General features: G+C 44.1%; 1 protein-coding gene across 3 annotated transcripts in view; it reads left to right on the forward strand.

Moving 5' to 3' along the window:
• The window catches only part of fancc (FA complementation group C), a 40,857-nt gene that overhangs the window by 17,002 nt on the left and 815 nt on the right, over positions 1-23,040 (forward strand). For all 3 annotated transcript variants that reach the window (XM_020474746.2, XM_020474761.2, XM_020474754.2), the window contains 10 exons: positions 10,834-10,941; positions 11,109-11,173; positions 11,265-11,429; positions 12,059-12,215; positions 14,490-14,545; positions 15,941-16,040; positions 16,730-16,805; positions 17,840-17,933; positions 20,207-20,381; positions 21,328-21,540. In XM_020474746.2, coding sequence (XP_020330335.1) covers positions 10,834-10,941; positions 11,109-11,173; positions 11,265-11,429; positions 12,059-12,215; positions 14,490-14,545; positions 15,941-16,040; positions 16,730-16,805; positions 17,840-17,933; positions 20,207-20,381; positions 21,328-21,540 — 1,209 coding nt within the window. The remainder of the gene's footprint in view (positions 1-10,833; positions 10,942-11,108; positions 11,174-11,264; positions 11,430-12,058; positions 12,216-14,489; positions 14,546-15,940; positions 16,041-16,729; positions 16,806-17,839; positions 17,934-20,206; positions 20,382-21,327; positions 21,541-23,040) is intronic.

Here is a 23,040-nt window from a genome sequence, read left to right on the forward strand (position 1 = left end):
TGTGGCATTTCTTTCCTTCTTAATGCATTTGAGCCAATCAGTTGTGTTGTGACAGGGTAGGGGTGGTATACAGAAGATTTGGTAAAAGACCAAGTCCATATAATGGCAAGAACAGCTCAAATAAGCAAAGAGAAACGACAGTCAATCATTAATTTAAGAAATGAAGGTCAGTCAATCTGGAAAGTTTCCTCAAATGCAGTCGTAAACCATCAACCACTATGATGAAAATGGCTTTCATGAAGACCACCACAGGAAAGGAAGACCCAGAGTTACCTCTGCTGCAGAGGATAAGTTAATTAGCGTTAACTGCACCTCAGAATGCAGCCCAAATAAATGCTTCACAGACACATCTCAACATCAACTGTTCAGAGGAGACTGCATTAATCAGGCCTTCATGTTTGAATTGCTGCAAAGAAACCACTACTGAATGACACCAATAAGAAGATGAGACTTGCTTGGGCCAAGAAACACGAGCAATGGACATTAGACCAGTGGAAATCTGTCCTTTGGTCTGATGAGTCCAAATGTGAGATTTTTTGGTTCCAACCGCCGTGACTTTGTGAGATACAGAGTAGGTGAATGGATGATCTCCCCATGTATGGTTCCCACTGTGAAGCATGGAGGATGCTTTACTGGTGACACTGTCAATGATTTATTTAGAATTCAAGGCACACTTAACCAGAATGGCTACCACAGCATTCTGCAGCGATACGCCATTCCATCTGGTTTGCTATTAGTCCCACTATCATTGGGTTTTCAACAGGACAATGAACCAAAACACACCTCCAGGCTGTGTAAAGGCTATTTGACCAAGAAGGAGATGATGGAGTGCTGCATCAGATGACCCGGCCTCCTCAATCACCCGACCGACCTCAACCCAATTGAGATGGTTTGGGATGATTTGGATTGGAAGAGTTTCAGAGAAGCAGCCAACAAGTCCTCAGCATATCTGGGAACTCCTTCAAGACTGTTAGAAAAAAGCATTTCAGGCGACTACGTCATGAAGCTGGTTGAGAGAACGCCAAGAGTGCTCAAAGCTGTCATCGAGGCAAAGGGTGGTTACTTTGAAGAATCTCAAATATAAAACATATTTTAATTTTGTAACACTTTTTTTTGGTTACTACATGATTCCATATGTGTTATTTCATAGTTTTGATGTCTTCACTATTTTTCTACAATGTAGAACATAGTAAAAAATAAAAAAAACAACTCTGGAATGAGTTTGTGTGTCCAGACTTTTGACTGGTACTGTATTTGAAATATAGCATTTGAATTTTCTATTAAATTGAAATGGAATTAAATTGATTCAATTCAGTTTCAAAATCATGAAATATAAGTTCATTTATGAATTCAAATTCAATATCTAAATAGAAATTTAAAAAATACTGAATTCAAATATAGTTTCTTTTGGCACTTAAATCGCTCCATAACTTTGACTCTTCCTATTGAAGTGATTTTTGGTAAAATGTATTTTCAACAGGACTTCTCTTGCCTGTAGTCCATTTCTTCCCAAATAAGAAATGGCTTATTAATGTGTTTGATTGAGTCTCTGGGTTAGTGCAAGCCTTTGTTCCCCAAACCCTAAAACGTGTTTTGAAAAGCAAATGAAATGGCTTCAGCATGAATTTTCAACCCTTAGAATAGATGAAAGGCAGAACTTATATCAGCTCTAGTTACTCCTTCTTTTAACCTGAATGTGCAGTGTGTTTTTAGAGACAGAGAAAGAGCGAGAGAAGGAAGAAGAAAGGATTCGAGGGTTTTCAACTTTCACAGAGTTCACACAGATGGCTTACCATAAACAATACTGAACCTTCACATTTTCCAGATTAAATGTGTGTGTGTATTCTTTTGATTAATTTTTCATCTAATAAAATGTCTCGCTAATTAAAACAGTGCTTTTAAAGTAAACTTTTAATTTGCCAGATGTTTTTTGACCTATAAGAGGGGAAGTGGGGTGAGAGGCGTGTGCGTGTGTGTGTGGTGAAGGCATGATTTGTTGCCTTACAGTACTTTCTCACATAGCGCCCAGCCTTTTTCTTCAGCCACTCATGACTTATAATGTGAGAAAGAGAGTGAGGGAAAGCCCTTGTATGTCTTCAATAGTTTTGTAATTGTTAGAGACAGAAAAGTGGTTGTGTTAGATGGAGAGTGACAGTCACACAGCTGACTAGAACTAGAACCTCCAGTAGAGTCTGACTGGAACCAGAACCAGTAACATCCAGTAGAGTCTGACTGGAACCAGAACCAGAACCACCCAGTAGAATCTGACTGGAACCAGAACCATTCAGTAGAGTTTGACTGGAACCAGAACCATTTAGTAGAGTCTGTCTGGAACCAGAATCATTCAGTAGAGTCTGACTGGAACCAGATCTAGAATCATTAAGTAGAGTCTGACTGGAACCAGAACTAGAATCATCCAGTAGAGTCTGACTGGAACCAGAACTAGAACCATTCATCCTTGTGATGCTATGTCTTATGCCGTCTGGCCTGGAATGCAGGCCTGCTTTCTGTTAGCTCTCTTCTCGCTCTTTCTCTCTCTTTCTTTCTCTCTCTCCATGTCTCTGGCGTCGTTGTGGTTGTCTCTGTGTGTATAGGCTCTAGCCACCCAGTCTCTGTGTCTGTATAGGCTCTAGCCACCCAGTCTCTGTGTCTGTATAGGCTCTAGCCACCCAGTTTCTGTGTCTGTATAGGCTCTAGCCACCCAGTCCCTGTGTCTGTAAAGGCTCTAGCCATCCAGTTTCTGTGTCTGTAAAGGCCCTAGCTAACACTGATCAGCTGCTCGTATGGCTCCAAGGCATCGTCTAAATTAGCGCTTTGGCCTAATGTATGAAAATCTCTTTGGTTTTTACAAATAAAGTTATTATTATCAGCATGTTATTAAATCAGAAACTTTGGGTCGTCTCTGTGTGTGTGTGAGCCCAGCATTTGGTGCTGTGTGAAGTGGTGAAGGGAAAGGGAGGAGTGGCAGTGCTCTGGAGCCCCAGTGTATCACAACTCTCTCATTATGGGACCCCCTCTCCTTCTCTCCATCTCATCCTTTCTTCTCTGCCTTCCTTCTGCACCAAGCCGGCAATCCCTGTCTCCTCCACATCAGACTGGGTATAGTGTTTGATGGGTGCTGGTGGCTACATAGCTAAGGCTGCATTTACTTTTTTTGATGGAGCCAGCCAAACACATTATATCAGCCAATCATGGCTAGCGGGAAGGTTGTTGTCTTTTTCTGTGGCTAAATCAACTAGGCTCGTAATTTAACAATTATATTCGTATTTACAGATGGCATACAATTTTGTTATTAAGCACATGAAAGTTCATATGTTCCAGAAGGCATTTCTGCCCAAAAACGCATTTTTATAAAATAACAAATAAAAAGTTTACGTTCAGTTGTCTCTCCTGTGAAGTAGTGACGCGCAACATACGCCTAGTTTCCTGAATCGAGTCACATATAGTGTGAGAGGGACAAAGTAACTATTTGGACAACAAAGTACTATTCCATATCTATTTCACCACCTCCTCCTTATCCTTTCTTCCGCTTACTCTCTATATCCTGCCGTCCAGCTAATCTCATTCTCTCTTCATCACTATCCATTAGTGTAGTGGGAGGGTATACGCCATATACCCATTTATTTTTCAGTGGGAATTGAGTATACTCACTTCTTAATCCCCATTGATACGTATCAATGTAGTGATAGTGGAGGTATACAGCGTATCACTGAATAGGGCTGATGGAACAGATCGGAATGTTTAGCTTAAAATGTTGATCAACTATTATTTCTGCACATTTTAGGCGCAGCAATGTACGCACGGTGGTAGGCCTACGCGTGAATGATCCTGAATGCAATTTGCGGGAAAACAATGTTCTAAAATGGGGGTGGTTTTATGGACAGAGATGGAAATATCCATTAGAAAGAGGGGCGATTTAAAGATGCAACTATCATGGATTACTTATATGATTAGGATAATGTCTTTTGGCTGCTAGGCAATGAAAGAAAGGTTCATGAAAACCAATAGCCTAGAGCAGGAGAACTCATATGAGGAAGTCTATCAAGATAATTGCCTCCAAAATCCCTTCCTAGGGATTGTGGCTATAGACTACTTTGAAGCAAGGTAAGACATGCCTCAAAATATGAAGTAAAACGTCCAGGTTTCAAACAGAATATAGCGATGCTAATGATAGGCCTGCTCGTCTTCTGGTAGATGGAAAGGCTTTCCCAAAACCCTTCTCTATTAAACTGCCTACCTGTCAGAATGATATCATGATTATTTGAATCAATCAAGTGGCCATTTATTTTGCAATCTCCATCTCATGTGCTACAGAAACAGTGCAAACCAACCAACAGTTCTAGGTGCCTGCACACTTGAATTAAAGGGTAAAAAAACAAACAGATTTTTTTCCCAGACCTGAAAAGTGGTCTCCTGATGTGGTTTAATTAAGCATTGTTGTGGACTTGGAACATACTTTTTTTGTTTGCTTTTACTGTAAAAACAATGTGTGACTTTGAGAGCGAAAACCTGAAAAAATGTAGAAAAATCTGAAACTAGTGAATTTCTGACTCAGTTGACAGCCTCATTTATCTATTTCAATAGTTGGCCTACTATTAGCCTACTTGCACAGTACCGCTTGGATTGGCCTGATTGTGAAAGACCAATGTGGGATTTATCATTTTAGAGTGTATGTCATTGTTTCTAATATAATTTCTCACACAGGGCACCTTTCTTTCCCCGGGCTGGCTGTTTGGAAAATGTTGGGCAAAATTAGAGTATTCTCACTTCTCCAGACACCACTACATCACTGTCACTATCTGATTTCTCTCTTCTCTCCCTCTCTCTCCTCTCCTTCTCTCCCTTTCTGCTCGTCCTCTACCAATTTCACCGTAGGCAGTACTTCAGTCTCTTAGGGGTTTTGGAGAACTCGATCATGACTGTGTAATTGTTAACAGCAGTCAAAGAATCGCCCATCAAAACCAGCCCAAGTCCTTGCACTGTTTTTTTCATTCTTAATTTTAGACTTATGGAGTGATTTCTGTTCGCCAACTGTACGTCCATGCCCCCAAGACCAGCTTAACTACAGACTTCAAGAGAAAAACAACTCAAACATTTGCCACCCATCCATTTTGTTCCTTCTCCCTCATCGTCCCACATCCGAGAGTCTGACTGGATCCCTTTTTCCCTCTCTCTCTTTCTCTCCTTCACCATACCATTCCTCTGCGCTCCCCACTAACCCACTCTGCCCAGCCCTGGGTTGTATGTGTGTGAAACCACAGAGCCCACTGACTGACTGGCTGCCTTTCTCTTCAGGGCTCTTAGTCCTTCCCCAGTCTCCTTCCCTTCCTCTCTCTCTCCTTCATCTCACATCTTCTGTTTCCTCTCTTGTCCCACATCTTGTCTCTGATCTCCAGTCTTCTCTACTCACACACGCACACACACACACACATTTCTACTAATCTACAGTTGCTACTCACCAGTAGTCCTCGCTCCATAGTGTTTCATCTGGCTCTTTTGCACTTTTGAATGGATTCAAGTCTCCAGTCATGAGGATGTACCGTATAGTAGCTGTGATCAAAGTGAATAGCTGCAGAATGTTCACTCAGTTATTGTTGTCAGGTGAAAAGGTCAAAGGTGAAAGAGGAAAGTGTGACCTCCACACCACCACCAGCAGCTTTAGCAGCACCCTAACCGAGGCCTGGACTTAGGGCTTACCCTTCCAGCACTACCACATCTGAGAGGGCTTAGCATTAGATCAGTGCATCAGCACAGACTGCCTTACACTGTACAGTTGACAAGGGGCCGTATGTATCAAGCCTCTAGGATCAGGTGCCCCCCTCTCCATGTTGTCTTATTCATTGTGATCTAAATGGCAAAACTGATCCTCCTATTTTGCCCCAGCATTACAGGAAGACTGCTGTGGGGGTCTCTGCTGTGGGGGGCTCCACTGTGTGTCTATGAGACTGTGGCATGATGGCTAAGTCAAACTGGCAACGTGTGTTTGAGACACAACTCAATACACACAACACACACAGTGAACATTTGCGATCTTAGGCTACTTGTTCTGTTTCAATGTGTTTTCTCCTGTTTGGTGCCTACTGGAACGGGCCCCCGGTGTTGTTTTCCTGTGTTGTCCAGTGAGGACTAGGTAGGACCTAGAATGGAGGATAGTGCTAGTGTTAGTTATGAGATTATTTTTCACTCTGTGACTCTGATTTATACATGTTTGGTTTATTGGTGTATTGGAGACCCCCTCTGAAATATGCTTGTTAAAACCAGGGCCCCCGTAGAAGAATGTTAGTTTCTGAAGTGGCTCATATGTTGTCCATACATGCGCTCTCATGTAGCCACTGGAATGCCTTTCTTGTCCACATGTGGTTGGTATGATATGATACCATATGATCATGCTATGTACTCATTAGCTTTGAAGTTGTAGACACACTCAAACACTATATCAGGTTAGTCATTTATACTGTCATTAGCCCACATAAAAAAAAATAGTTCGTTTAGTTTATTATAGAATACTACAGTACTTCCTATAGAATTATATAGTAAACTGAAGTATACTGTAGAATGCTACACTACACACTGTAGTATCCCTCGATCACGTGTAGTACTTACTACTTCCGGCGCCGACAGAGATGGCCGCCTCGCTTCGCGTTCCTAGGAAACTATGCAGTTTTTTGTTTTTTTACGTGTTATTTCTTACACTAGTACCCCAGGTCATCTTAGGTTTCATCACATACAGCCGAGAAGAACTACTGAATATAAGATCAGCGTCAACTCACCACCAGTACGACCAAGAATATGTTTTTCGCGATGCGGATCCTGTGTTCTGCCTTACAACCAGCGCCACGGGATGGTTCCCATGCAGCGACCCAAAAAAACGACTCAGAAGAAGAGGGAAACGAAGCGGTCTTCTGGTCAGACTCCGGAGACGGGCACATCGTGCACCACTCCCTAGCATTCTTCTTGCCAATGTCCAGTCTCTTGACAACAAGGGTGATGAAATCCGAGCAAGGGTAGCATTCCAGAGGGACATCAGAGACTGTAACGTTCTCTGTTTCACGGAAACGTGGCTCACTGGAGAGACGCAATCCGAAGCGGTGCAGCCAGCGGGTTTCTCCACGCATCGCGCGGACAGAAACGAACATCTTTCTGGTAAGAAGAGGGGCGGGGGCGTATGCCTTATGGCCAACGTGACATGGTGTGATGAAAGAAACATACAGGAACTCAAATCCTTCTGTTCACCTGATTTAGAATTCCTCACAATCAAATGTAGACCGCATTATCTACCAAGAGAATTCTCTTCGATTATAATCACAGCCGTATATATCCCCCCCCAAGCAGACACATCGATGGCTCTGAACGAACTTTATTTAACTCTCTGCAAACTGGAAACGATTTATCCGGAGGCTGCATTCATTGTAGCTGGGGATTTTAACAAGGCTAATCTGAAAACAAGACTCCCTAAATTTTATCAGCATATTGATTGCGCAACCAGGGGTGGAAAGACCCTGGATCATTGTTACTCTAACTTCCGCGACGCATATAAGGCCCTGCCCCGCCCCCCTTTCGGAAAAGCTGACCACGACTCCATTTTGTTGATCCCTGCCTACAGACAGAAACTAAAACAAGAAGCTCCCATGCTGAGGTCTGTCCAACGCTGGTCCGACCAAGCTGACTCCACACTCCAAGACTGCTTCCATCACGTGGACTGGGAGATGTTTCGTATTGCGTCAGCCAACAACATTGACGAATACGCTGATTCGGTGTGCGAGTTCATTAGAACGTGCGTTGAAGATGTCGTTCCCATAGCAACGATTAAAACATTCCCCAACCAGAAACCGTGGATTGATGGCAGCATTCGTGTGGAACTGAAGGCGCGAACCACTGCTTTTAATCAGGGCAAGGTGTCTGGTAACATGACTGAATACAAACAGCGCAGCTATTCCCTCCGCAAGGCTATCAAACAAGCTAAGCGCCAGTACAGAGACAAAGTAGAATCTCAATTCAACGGCTCAGACACAAGAGGCATGTGGCAGGGTCTACAGTCAATCACGGACTACAGGAAGAAACCCAGCCCAGTCACGGACCAGGATGTCTTGCTCCCAGGCAGACTAAACAACTTTTTTGCCCGCTTTGAGGACAATACAGTGCCACTGACACGGCCTGCAACGAAAACATGCGGTCTCTCCTTCACTGCAGCCGAAGTGAGTAAGACATTTAAACGTGTTAACCCTCGCAAGGCTGCAGGCCCAGACGGCATCCCCAGCCGCGCCCTCAGAGCATGCGCAGACCAGCTGGCCGGTGTGTTTACGGACATATTCAACCAATCCCTATACCAGTCTGCTGTTCCCACATGCTTCAAGAGGGCCACCATTGTTCCTGTTCCCAAGAAAGCTAAGGTAACTGAGCTAAACGACTACCGCCCCGTAGCACTCACATCCGTCATCATGAAGTGCTTTGAGAGACTAGTCAAGGACCATATCACCTCCACCCTACCTGACACCCTTGACCCACTCCAATTTGCTTACCGCCCAAATAGGTCCACAGACGATGCAATCTCAACCACACTGCACACTGCCCTAACCCATCTGGACAAGAGGAATACCTATGTGAGAATGCTGTTCATCGACTACAGCTCGGCATTCAACACCATAGTACCCTCCAAGCTCGTCATCAAGCTCGAGACCCTGGGTCTCGACCCCGCCCTGTGCAACTGGGTACTGGACTTCCTGACGGGCCGCCCCCAGGTGGTGAGGGTAGGCAACAACATCTCCTCCCCGCTGATCCTCAACACTGGGGCCCCACAAGGGTGCGTTCTGAGCCCTCTCCTGTACTCCCTGTTCACCCACGACTGCGTGGCCACGCACGCCTCCAACTCAATCATCAAGTTTGCGGACGACACAACAGTGGTAGGCTTGATTACCAACAACGACGAGACGGCCTACAGGGAGGAGGTGAGGGCCCTCGGAGTGTGGTGTCAGGAAAATAACCTCACACTCAACGTCAACAAAACTAAGGAGATGATTGTGGACTTCAGGAAACAGCAGAGGGAACACCCCCCCATCCACATCGATGGAACAGTAGTGGAGAGGGTAGCAAGTTTTAAGTTCCTCGGCATACACATCACAGACAAACTGAATTGGTCCACTCACACAGACAGCATCGTGAAGAAGGCGCAGCAGCGCCTCTTCAACCTCAGGAGGCTGAAGAAATTCGGCGTGTCACCAAAAGCACTCACAAACTTCTACAGATGCACAATCGAGAGCATCCTGGCGGGCTGTATCACCGCCTGGTATGGCAACTGCACCGCCCTCAACCGTAAGGCTCTCCAGAGGGTAGTGAGGTCTGCACAGCGCATCACCGGGGGCAAACTACCTGCCCTCCAGGACACCTACACCACCCGATGCTACAGGAAGGCCATAAAGATCATCAAGGACATCAACCACCCGAGCCACTGCCTGTTCACCCCGCTGTCATCCAGAAGGCGAGGTCAGTACAGGTGCATCAAAGCTGGGACCGAGAGACTGAAAAACAGCTTCTATCTCAAGGCCATCAGACTGTTAAACAGCCACCACTAACATTGAGTGGCTACTGCCAACACACTGTCAATGCCACTGACTCTACTCCAGCCACTTTAATCATGGGAATTGATGGGAAATGATGTAAATATATCACTAGCCACTTTAAACAATGCTACCTTATATAATGTTACTTACCCTACATTATTCATCTCATATGCATACGTAGATACTGTACTCTATATCATCGACTGCATCCTTATGTAATACATGTATCACTAGCCACTTTAACTATGCCACTTGGTTTACATACTCATCTCATATGTATATACTGTACTCGATATCATCTACTGTATCTTGCCTATGCTGCTCTGTACCATCACTCATTCATATATCCTTATGTACATATTCTTTATCCCCTTACACTGTGTATAAGACAGTAGTTTTTTTGGAATTGTTAGTTAGATTACTTGTTCGTTATTACTGCATTGTCGGAACTAGAAGCACAAGCATTTCGCTACACTCGCATTAACATCTGCTAACCATGTGTATGTGACAAATAAATTTGATTTGATTTGATTTGAAATAATGTTGTAGTATACTGTAAAATACTATAGGAAATACTAAAGTATTATCTGCAAAAACACTACACTTTTTTAACTCTAGTAAATACTACAGTATTTAATTAGCATGTACCCTGCCCATTCCCCTCCCCATATTGCAATTTGTGCCATAAGTGAGAAACCTACAGTGCCTTGCGAAAGTATTCGGCCCCCTTGAACTTTGCGACCCTTTGCCACATTTCAGGCTTCAAACATAAAGATATAAAACTGTATTTTTTTGTGAAGAATCAACAACAAGTGGGACACAATCATGAAGTGCAACGACATTTATTGGATATTTCAAACTTTTTTAACAAATCAAAAACTGAAAAATTGGGCGTGCAAAATTATTCTCTGAATTAGCTCTGAACTATGCATTCAGACCCCTGTCCTACCTACCTATATTATGGAACATTTAGTAGGTTTCCTAAACATTTAGTAGGTAAAATACTAAAGTAATTTCTGCAAAAACACCACAGTAAATACCACAGTATACTACAATCCGCAAAAACACTGCATTAATAACTATAGTATATAATAGTTTTTATTTTACTACACTATTTATACTATAGTTAACTAAATACTACAGTATACTACAGTGAATAATACAGTAAAGTCGATTTAAAAAAAAACCCACAGTGAATACTTTTGAATGTATACGAAAGTATACTGTAGTATTTTTTTTCATGTGGGAGCCTACTGAACATTTTCTTTCCTCCCAGAACGTGTTATGTCAGCTTGCTACAGAAGAAGAGGACAGTGCAACACATATGTTAGTGAAACATATGGGCCTGCCGCCAAAGGAATACAATGTAAAGGTTCTAAGAAAGGTATGAATGCTTGTTGATGTTCTTTCACGTTTAATGAAGGATCTTATTTAAAAGGTCATATATTTCATAATATTTATTTACATGACTGTGTAAGTGCGCCCGCATATGTGTCTATGCATGTGTGTGTGTCTCTGTATGTACTGTAACTTGTCCTTCTGGCTGGTCAGATGGTGTGGTTGCTAGTGGAGAAGGTTGGGGAGAGCTGCAGCAGTTTGGCTGACCCTAACCAGAGGTACTGCGTCTGTTCCTCTTACTCTCCACCACATGCACTGTCCCAACTCTAGCTCTGTTCCGTTCCCCTGATGTGACCTCATTTCCCCCAGGTGTTCGTGTGACAGCGTTCTTGCTGCATCAGTGGCATGTGTCCCCCTGGTCACATGTCCTGAGACTGCTCCTCTCATTGGTGCGTTGCTGCAGCGGCCGGTGACCTGCGATAAGGCAGCCCTCAGCCAGGACTTCCTGGATGCTGTAAGCTCCGCCTACTCCAGGTAAGGACCGAGGGTGGGAAAACGTTCTCTAGCGGCTTAAACCCTCAGTGTTTGGAGCTCTGAAGGAACCAGAGAGCTGGAAGTGTAGAAAACAAGAATGCTAGTGAACACAAACCCATCATGCAGTAGTCTCTCTAGACAGACTGGTTGCTTCCGGCAATGTACCCAATGCTCCAGATTACACCTCTGTAGAAGTTCCGGCGTTAGTTGAGACAAGAGAGGACAAGTCGGAAATGGGGAGCGCGTCACCGGTAAGGTCACTGCCGTATGCACTTGTTTGCCTAGCTAACCATGATCACAATTCCCGCCTGCGTTTTATGCCCCGCCTACCCAAACTTGTTGGGAGAGTTCTGTTTGAAGATCAACCTCCTGGGAACAAATGTTTTTCCCCTTTTAAAATGTCAGAGAGAAGCCGACATTCTCCCCAGGCCTTGTGCCGTTGCCTAGCTTTACGTTGCTCCAAGGTCTGGGATATCCGATACTAATCATGCCGCGATGTCACACTCCCTGAGGTTTGAAGGAGTGTCACCACCAGGCCAACCACACTGCTTCATTCAGTACATCTTGTTGACTGACATCTCACTGACCTTCACTGTGAATGTGTGTGTGTGTGTGCGTGCGTGTTGCAGAAAGTGTGTGTCTCTGGAGGCCCAGGCAGTGGTGTCTCTGTGGTGCCATAACCTGGCCAGCCTAGAGGGGGCAGTGATGTCTCTACTGGACTCTGTGCTCTCCAACCCAGCCTCCATCCCGCACAACCTAGAGAGCACCATCACTCACTCACTACTGGTATGTATTTTGGAGTAGGCAGAAGTTACCTCTAACCAATGATACAGGGTCAGATATGTCCCCCCTCCCAAATGGTAAGTAGAGAATTAGGGGAAGAGTAATATGATCCAAGATCTGTGGCACAGAAGGTTGGTCGAATCTTAATTGGGGAGAACGGGCTCGTGGTAATGGCTGGAGCGGAATGGTATCAAATATATCAAACACATGGTTCCGGGCCATTATTCTGAGCCGTTCTCCCCTCAGCAGCCTCCTGTGATCTGTGGTCAGGGGCAACTTCTACCTCTACCGAGATGGAGAGTGATTGGGGCCCTACAGTGTACACTCAGGAAAGCACAGCATCTACAGTATAGGTGTACTTTAATCCTGCAGCTTTCTCCATCTCCCCCTTCTCATATCGAGTTAAAACTAAGCTGCTCATCAGGTGTGTTAGAGAGAGGGGACTTCTGTAAACAATTCTGTCTCTCTGTACTGTGTGTGTATTTATTTACACAAACTACTCCTTCGTCCATCCCTCTTTCCATCCTGCCTCGATCTGTTTATTTACTCCGTCTGCTGATTGGCCTGTCGTTATCACGTTGGCGTTTTACACACACACACACACACACAAACGCGCGCGTCTTCGACTTTGTTTGTTTGAGTGCATCTGGTTGGCTGCGTCTGTCGTAACTCGTTAACAGCGAGGGAGGCTTAGGTTGTGTTTCACCTAGCCTTTCTGTTTGTTTGGATCATGGAGACATGTAGTGTGTGTGTGTGTGTGTGTGTGTGTGTGTGTGTGTGTGTGTGTGTGTGTGTGTTTTTCCGTGTGTGTGTGCCCGTGTGGGTGTGCCCGTGTGGGTGTGCCCGTGCGCCCACGTGTTTGTTTGTACGTGTGAGTGTGTGAAAGGCTTAGGAGCTGACTGGCTCGCCTCTCTCCCTCAGTTGTTTAAACTGCAATCAAAAATGGGAAATAAAAATTTGTATCACATTCTTGTTTTGAGTTCTTTCTCCCTCTTCCTCCCCCAATAACAATACACAAGGCCTTCCTGGACCCGGCTAGGCTGCCAACAACAGGATGTTTGGTGCGTGCTGTAATTGACCCTCCTTAAAGTGTTAGTGGAATGTATGGAGGAGGAAGCTAAAAACCCATCTGTTTTCACTAGGGGAAACCATCATCCCTCAATCACACACACACACATGCACGCACACACACCTTTTATATGGCTCCAGGATTATCATATTTGATCTCTCATTTGTTAAACTGAGCAGAGGAGAGGCGACGTACTGCATGAGAAATATGTATCACGATTGATGATGGGAGTCCGAGGATGGGATGTCCAGTGTATGGAGTAGGTCTTGGGTAGGATGGTGCAACGACATAATAGGAACACTAGAGGGGGCTAGTTACTTTTACAAAGACCACCTCCCATTCAGTATCTGCTACAAGTTTAGACACAGTTCTAGGATCAGCTCATCCTCTCTAAATCTTCCTCAACCATTGGTGGAATGGGAGGTAAAACTGACCGTAGATCAGTGGCTAGGGCAGTGTCACTACTCTTGCCTCTCTGCTTCCAGGGTTGGAGCAGAGCATCAATTAGGCTGTCTCTAGCATTGGTCTAGCCAACCTTTGTGTCCCAAATGGCACCCTATTCCCTATGCAGTGCACTGCTTTTGACCAGAGCCCAGGGGTGGGGTGTGATGGAGGTTGGAGTGATGGTGGTTGGCGTTGGGATGGGTCGGCGAAGTTCTGATGGTAGTTTGAAATATGCAATCAGCATTTTCCCACAGATTAACTTGCTCTCTTACTTTCTCCCTCCTTCCCTTCCTTTCTCATATAGGATCAAAGCCCAGGAGAGACATGTGGTCTTCCTATATGAAGGGTTATTGCTATGAGAGGAACAGAAGGTGGCATGTTTTTACTGCCTTCTAGCCCATGAGAGGGATTGGAGGGAGCATAATTAAGGTTGTTCTGGGGGTAAAAGATGCATGGAGAGGACGCGAGGAGAGAGCGAGGCACGCATGTACAGTGCAGCTGTTGAATGTTTTCACAGGGGCGTTTTTAAAACGTGTTGAATCTAAAACACATGATGGCGCGCTGCATTAGGAGATGGAGAGAAAAGAGAGAGAGAGAGTAGAATATTGGTAAACTAATGGTAAGGAACAGCGTATGAAAATGGGGAAGTGTCATTTTGATGAGGGTAGACGGCGCAACAGTGACACCAAGTGGTGTATGAGATGAATTGATCCATACAGGCGACTGCTGATATGTAACCATGTTTGTGTTTGTATGTGTTTCAGCCTAAAGCCTGCTCCCAGCACGGCTCCATATTCTTAATAGTGAATGACATCTTCAGGTGAGCCATTGGGACGCTTCATTCACACAAGTGAATAAAGTAGATATACAATATTCCTACTGTAAACAATTTGATTACTCACTGATGTGTATATGTGACCAACCGCCCCGATTTTAGATATATATATATTTTTTACATTGAATAAAAGTAGCGACTCAGAGCTACAAAATGGTATATAATACACTGCAGTTGAGAAACAATGGGAAAGTAATTTTGCTTTGAAAGTTGGATCAACTTGTAACCCCACTTTTGAGAAAATGGCCCTTGAATGTTTTTGTACACCTACTGAAGAGCTGTAAACTTCCCCAGACACATCTAGCTAAGTGGATGGGTCACTATTGTCTAGACATATTCATGAAATGCAATAGATGGCCGTAGTCACCACCAGACACACCTGGATTTGATAGGTCATGTAATCATCTGGAGAAGTGGAGTCTTCTGTTAAGACATGTAGCTAGCTAGCTAAACAATGAACTGGAATCATCCCAACTCATACTACTACCAATACAAACATTGTCATAGCCGTAGTATGAATTTGCAGGTTGCTAAAGCTAACCAACTAGGCTCAATTTAGCTATCTAACATTAGTCTATAACTATCAATGCAAATGGATTTCTGATTCAAATAATATTACTACACAGATCATACACATAATGTTAGCTAGCGAGCCAGCAAGCTAACGTTCGCTAGCTAGCTAGCAGTACACTTTAACTTGCAATGAAAATGACTTTCTGACTAAATTAGAAACTTATAATATCTGAAAATGTAGCTAGACTCATGGATGAACGCTTTACGGTAGACTGGAACCATTTAACATTTGTTTGTAGCTACATCTTGTTCTGCCAGCGTTGTGTCAAGCCACTCAGGTTCACACTGAGTGTGAACCTGTGCAGAAAGTAGCCCGTCACTTTTTTCTGTCGAAAAGACTGCTAAATTCAAGGCATCAATGTTGTTGATTAAAGTAGTCAAACTTTTGCAGTTCTCGATAGCTAACGTTATATCTTTCTGAAACAGAACGGTAGAAAGGACTATCAACATATACTGAGCAACTCACATTATAGATAGAAGCATGCTACATGGCAGACCAATACAAACTAATCTCCTGGCATGTCCAGCCTATCCATTATCTCAGCCAATCATGGCTAGCGGGAAGGTTCCTGACTTTTTCCATGGCTAAACCAACTAGGCTCGTAATTGAACAATTTTATTTGTATTTACGGATGGAATACATGTTTGTTATTAAGGCACATGTTCACATGTTCCAGAAGGCATTTCTGCCAGAAAATGCATTTTGATCAAATGTTTATGTTCAAATGCCTCTACTGTGAAGTAGTGACGTGCGTCATAAGCCTAGTTTCCTGGTAAAGGCTAATTGTCCTGTTCTGCTCTGTGTAGGTCCATGCTGGTGCAGGTGGAGGGAAACCAGACTCTGCTATCTCTTATCCACACCTTCACCATCTGCTTCCTCAGGGAACTGGCAGCCCTGCAGCCTCAGGTATGGAGGCTCCTAAACATAGAAATATAATTAATATAATTGCCTTGGAACCTCTAGGCAATTTGACTGGTAAAGTCATGGGTGCACTCAAAATGAACGCCAGTCCATCCATTAATTGCATCATTGACTTGAATTGGGCTACCCATTCTAGTGGTTCTGTTTCGGTGTTCCTAAGCAGGCAGAACAGTCATAGGTTGCCTAGACTACAACCACGACTATAGGGTGTGTTACCTGAGTATATGAACTCCATGTCAACTCTCAATAACACATCAATCTACATACCACCCCATACTGCACCACCAAACACACACACACACACACACACTCACCCTTATCCCTTAGCTTCTACAAATCATGAGATAGAGCTCACCCCTATTTGAACTGTACAGCCAGCCACACCTTTAGGCCCAGCTATAGGGGACCTCCATCCATACGATCTACAGTGTAGTCAGTTCTCTAGGACACACACTCTTTTTGGTCCTCTTTCTGTTCTAGCAGTGGAAAAGCCTTGATGTTTTTTAAAACTTCATTTGACAGCCTTTAGGTTGGGATGTACAGTTGGGATTTTTAGATGTATTGCATTGTTGTCTTGCTAACTGGACTGGAGGGCTCTGACAATGTTCTGCATTGTATTATAAGTTAACTTTGTCTGTTGCCTCTTACCTGTGTGTGCGCGCCTCTTGTTTCAGGAGTGTGTGTCCTTGAAGGCCTTCTTCCCACACACACCCCAGAGCTTACTGGCCCCTCTGCTGACCCATCCTTCAGGTAGGATGCGTGTGGGATCTCTTATGTGTAAATCATTTTACCCTCTGAGTGAATGAATGGCTTTGTGTGTCTCACCAATCAATAACTGTTACTTATAACATCTGTGTAACAGCTACATTAAAATCAGTAAGTGATTAACATTTTTACATTTGAGTAATTTAGCAGACGCTCTAATCCATAGCGACTTACAGGAGCAATTTGGGTTAAGTGCCTTGCTCAAGGGCACATTGGCAGATGTGTCACCTTGTCCGCTTGGGGATTCAAACCAGCGACCTTTCGGTTACTGGCCCAACGCTCTTAACCACTAGGCTACATGGTACTTTGAAAAAGGTAGTTACTAATTTTCATTATTCCTCTCCATCATCAATACTCACAAGATCATATCTGTAACTGAGCGTTATCCTTGGTTACCCTTTACTCAATATATCTGCTTTCATCACAGTAATGTTTAAGGTGATCAAGATCAATCTCTACTGCACTTGGATATTGGTCTATTTGTGTAGGGGAATGTTTCATCACAGAATGATACAGTTATCCACATCTGCCAGAGTAGTCTAGGCTATAACTGTATACCTGTATGAGTATGTTGAATGTTCTAGGATGGCAGGTAGCTTAGCGGTTAGGGCCAGTAACCGAGAGGTCTGGTTCGAATACCCGAGCCAACGCGGTGAAAAATATGTCGATCTGCCCTAGAGCGAGGCACTTAACATAATTTGCTCCCGGGGCGCCGACCTACTGAACAACTCATTTCACCGCAGAACAACTCATTTCACTGCACCTATCCATTTTTTTCTGAGGTATGTTAAAGTGTGTTGCCAAACCCAAGTACCCCGCAGGCATGGCTTATTGACATCTAGCATTGCCGTTTAGGAACATGCTGGCTACCAGCCAACACTCAAAGTTAATCATTACACACTGTGTGTGCGTGCCTGCCTGCCTGCTTGTGTGAGTGATTGAGTATTTGCGTGCGACCAATTGACACCAATGCATGGTTTGAGTTATGCATCCCTCTCATCTCCTTCCCCCGCCCCCAGAAATGGCCCAGGAGGCGTGGCCAGAACACTTGGCCTGGATCACTGCATCACTACAGAGACTCACTGAGGAAGAGGAGGAAGAGGAAGGCAACAGGTGAGAGGGGAATACCTTGGGCTTTTCATTAGTCAGGCACAGAGTGCTGACGTTGGTTTAGTCAGTCTAGCAATAAATATGAACAGTTATAAATATGTAATAGACTGTACAACTTCGAACTTCATTTTTCAAGTTGGTTATGATCTGTGTGTCTGGGAGTTGTTCATGTTTTATGAGCTATGTCTCTTCAGCTCCAATGATGCGGTTCCCAGCATCACCTCACCTCTATTTTCTCTCTCCGCTGCAGCTTACATGATATTTTCCCCCATATACAGTTGAAGTCGGAAGTTTACATACACCTTAGCCAAATACATTTAAACCCCTGTCTTAAGTCAGTTAGGATCACCACTTTATTTTAAGAATGTGAAATGTCAGATTAATAGTAGAGACAATGATTTATTTCAGCTTTTATTTCTTTCATCACATCCCCATTGGGTCAGAAGTTTACATACACTCAATTAGTATTTGGTAGCATTGCCTTTAAATTGTTTAACTTGGGTCAAACGTTTCGGGTAGCCTTCCATAAGCTTCCCACAATAAGTTGGGTGAATTTGGGCCCTTCCTCCTGACAGAGCTGATGTAACTGAGTCTGGTTTGTGGGCCTCCTTGCTCGCACACGCTTTTTCAGTTCTGCCCCCAAATTTTCTATAGGATTGAGGTCAGGGCTTTGTGATGGCCACTCCAATACCTTGACTTTGTTGTCCTTAAGCCATTTTGCCACAACTTTGGAAGTATCCTTGGGGTCATTGTCCATTTGGAAAATCCATTTGCGACCAAGCTTTAACTTCCTGACTGATGTCTTGAGATGCTGCTACAATATATTCACATCATTTTCCTCCTCATGAGCCATCTATTTTGTGAAGTGCACCAGTCCCTCCTGCAGCAAAGCACTCCCACAACATGATGCTGCCACCCCCGTGCTTTATGGTTGGGATGATGTTCTTCGGCTTGCAAGCCTCCCCCTTTTTCCTCCAAACGTTATGTTTGGTCATTACAGTTCTATTTTTGTTTCATCAGACCAGAGGACATTTCTCCAAAAAGTATGATCTTTGTCCCCATGTGCAGTTGCAAACCGTAGTCTGGCTTTTTTTATGGCGGTTTTGGAGCAGTGGCTTCTTCCATGCTGAGTGGCCTTTCAGGTTATGTCGATATAGGAATCGTTTTACTGTGCATACAGATATTTTGTACCGGTTTCCTCCAGCATCTTCACAAGGTCCTTTGCTGTTGTTCTGGGATTGATTTGTACTTTGCACCATAGTTTCATCTCTAGGAGACAGAACGCGTCTCCTTCCTGAGTGTTATGACGGCTGCGTGATCCCATGGTGTTTTATACTTGCGTACTATTGTTTGTACAGATGAACGTGGTACCTTCAGGCATTTGGAAATTGCTCCCAAGGATGACTTGTGGAGGTCTACAATTGTTTTTCTGAGGTCTTGGCTGATTTATTTAGATTTTCCCATGATGTCAAGCAAAGAGGCACTGAGTTTGAAGGCATGCATTGAAATACATTCACAGGTACACCTCCAATTGACTCAAATGATGTCAATTAGCCTGTCAGAAGCTTCTAAAGCCATGAGATCATTTTCTTTAATTTTCCAAGCTGTTTAAAGGCACAGTCAACTTAGTGTATGTAAACTTCTGAATTGGAATTTTGATACAGTGAATTATAAGTGAAATAATCTGTCTGTAAAAAATGACTTGTGTCATGCACAAAGCAGATGTCCTAACCGACTTGCCAAAACGATATTTTGTTAACAAGAAATTTGTGGAGTGGTGGAAAAATGAGTTTTAATGACTCCGACTTCTACTGTATCATATTGTTCTATCACTTGTGTTATCCCCTGAATCAGAACACACTACTCACTCCTGATTCCACCAACGTATTAAAGCTTCTTAGAGAGCAGAGGGGGAAGATTGTAGTGAATGAGAGAGAGAGTGGTAGAAATCAATAGCAGAGAGAGAGGGGGGGAGTGAGAGAGAGAGCGAGAGAAACACTGAGAACAGAGAGAGCAATCGCGGCTCCAGCTGCGGCTTTTAACTTGGCCCATTATCTTGACCGCTCTATTCCGGAACGCCATACCAAATTCCCAACCGTACCCAGCCAGTGATCCCCCTTCATTATCTCATCATTTTACTCTCTTACTAATCTTCTTCCCTATCTTTCTCTGTCCTCTTCCTCTCTCTCTCTGCATGTTCTAGAACACGCCCTTCATCTTCCCGCCATCTCTCAGATGATGATTGGTTAATTCCCTGTGTGTGTGTTGTCCTCCAGGGGTCAGTGTGGAGTGTTTGAGGCCTGGTTCCTGCTGGTGCAGTGTGCTGACTGGTTGGAGGTAGCCAGCCAACTACTGGTCTCAGCCAGACCTCAGGACTGTGGCCCCTTGCTGTGGCTCCTCACCTTCTATCACCACCCTACCAACAGGGGGCACCACCGGACACAGCAGCTGGTATGTACTGGCTGGCTGGATGGAAAGGGTTACTGTTGTCAACTCCCTCGATACACTGAGTGTACCAAACATTATGGACACCTTCCTAATATTAGGTTGCAGCCCCTCCCCTTTTGCCCTCAGAACAGCCTTCATTTGCTGGGCATGGACTATACAAGGTGTTGAAAGCATTCCACAGGGATGCCGGGCCATGTTGACTCCACAGTTGTGTCAAGTTGGATGGATGTCCTTTGGGTGGTGGACTATTCTTGATACACACAGGAAAAACTCAGCAGCGTTGCAATTCTTGACACAAACCGGTGTGCCTGGCACCTACTACCATACCCCGTTCAAAGGCACTTAAATCTTTTGCCTTGTCTCAATTATCTTAATGCTTAAAAATATATAATTTTTTACCTACCTCCTCCCCTTTCATCTACACTGATTGAAGTGGATTAAACAAGTGACATCAATAAGGTATCATATCTTTCACCTGGTCAGTCTATGTCATGGAAATGTTTTGTTTAGATGCCGTTGTCCTTACTGACCTGTCATGGCTGGTCTCAGAATAGCTTGGCCAATAGATAGATGAATAATGGACTGAGGGATGAATAATAGATCTCTTCTCCGGGTTAGAAGGCGAGAGGAAGGGAAAAGGACATGGAGAAAGGGAGAAGGGTGAGGGAGGCTGATCTGGTATTGATCCCACTCAGAGTGCGTCTGCCTGGCTATTCCTGGGTTTCATCTCTCCTGTGTCTCCTGGCTGTCTCCTCTCTACCCTGAGGGGCCTACACACACTGTGGTCAGAGAGAAGTTGAGGTCTATAGAGGGCATAAACTTTGGTTGACTCTGAAGACATTCTTTTGCGCCTATCCGTCCGGCCGTTGTCGTGGAAAACGACTACATTTGGAAACGACAGGCTTCCAGCTGAAGCTAGTTTCCTCCCGTTCCTTCTTTCTGTTTCCAGGTGGCGGCCAGAGAAGTCTGGGATCACCTGAGGTCACTCTTCCTGCTCTCGGCTCCTCCCCTTCCTGCTGACCGACTGCAGTCATTGGCCGAGCTGATGTCAGCCGTCCCCCAGCAGCCGTCCCTGGACTCGCTATTGGTCGTCAGCCTCCTGGGCAACTTTGCAGTTTTCTCCCACAACCCCCTGAGTGGTGCCAGGGAGATAGTCCGCATGGTGAGCTCACAACTTTACCCCTCTTGATGCACGCACACGCAAAACCACACACACAAGGCTGGGCGATATGGCCTAAAAATCATGATTTTTTTCAAACTCATGGGCAATTGACGATATACACTGTGTGTACAAAACATGAAGAACTTCCTAATATTGAGTTGCACCCCTCTTTTGTCTTCAGAACAGACTCAATATGTCAGTGCTTCCCACAGTTGTGTCAAGTTGACTGGATGTCCTTGATACACATGGGAAACTGTTCAGTTAAAAACCCAGCAGCGGTGCAGTTCTTCACACAAACCGGTGCACCCGGGACCTACCACCATACCCTGTTCAAAGACACTTAAATCTTTTGTCTTGCCCATTCACCCTCTGAATAGCACACATACAACAATCAATCTCAATCATTTAAGGCTTAAAAATCCTTATTTACGTTGTCTCTCCCCCTTCATCTACACTGATTTAAAGTGGATTTAACAAGTAACATCAATAAGGGATCGTAGCTTTCACCTGGATTCACCTGGTCAGTCTGTGTCATGGAAAGAGCAAGTGTTCTTAATGTTTTTGTACACTCAGTGTTTATCTAAATATTTTTTAAACGGTTTTCTCTAAATAAGCATTGTTTCATAATTAAAGGTCGAGACCTTGCGTTTCAAACAGTCCGGAGTAACAGAACAAATCCAGGGCTTGTAAAGTTATACCTACGCTAAATATATAGCCTTCCACAACCATAAGATCCACTAATTATTTCATTATTTCATCAAAATAGTTTAACCTGCTTTTTTAAAAATAATTACTGATCTGACTTTCAAGTCTTGTCTATAAAAAATGCCTTTTTTGTAACAAATTTAACCAGAACCTTGCACATCCGCTAATAATGACCAACTTCTTCTAGCAGGAATGACAGAAAATGAACACAGGTCTCATAAACCATCTCTGAAGCACAAGCCCACGTGCTAGGGAGTAGCCAGCTAATCTTTAGAAGTCTAGCCAACTTGGATCTATTTGCTTGCTAACAAGGTAGAACAGTTGAACTGTTACGAATACACCCTCCTGTCCGTCTCCAACTGTTTGAACAACATGGCCTGTTCACTTTGTTAAGATGTTGAACTCCAGTGGTCTACCTGGATTAGATGCTTATATCCCCGAATGAGAACGAGTTACCAATTCCTTATACAAATGCATCTTTTTATGCTCATTGCACATTTATAAAACACGGACTACACAGCTTGCACATAACAGTGTGTAGCTAAAATGCTGCTCGCGGTTCCTCAATGCCGCATGCGACAAACCGAGCATTCATTCTCCACAATCATGTTCATTGATACTCCTGTTTTAGTAGGGTCTGCTCTGTAAAGGGTACCGTTAGAAGGGGAATCGACCGTTTCTGTTGGACCAAACCTCAGAAGCAAATAGTGTGTGTGACAGACAGACAGAGCAAAGAACCTGTTTTTTCTCTCCATCCCTCTCTGCTCATGATGGCGTCACTGTTATGTGAACACA

This window comes from Oncorhynchus kisutch, linkage group LG3 (assembly GCF_002021735.2).
Source record: "Oncorhynchus kisutch isolate 150728-3 linkage group LG3, Okis_V2, whole genome shotgun sequence".
Taxonomy (NCBI): Eukaryota; Metazoa; Chordata; class Actinopteri; order Salmoniformes; family Salmonidae; genus Oncorhynchus; species Oncorhynchus kisutch.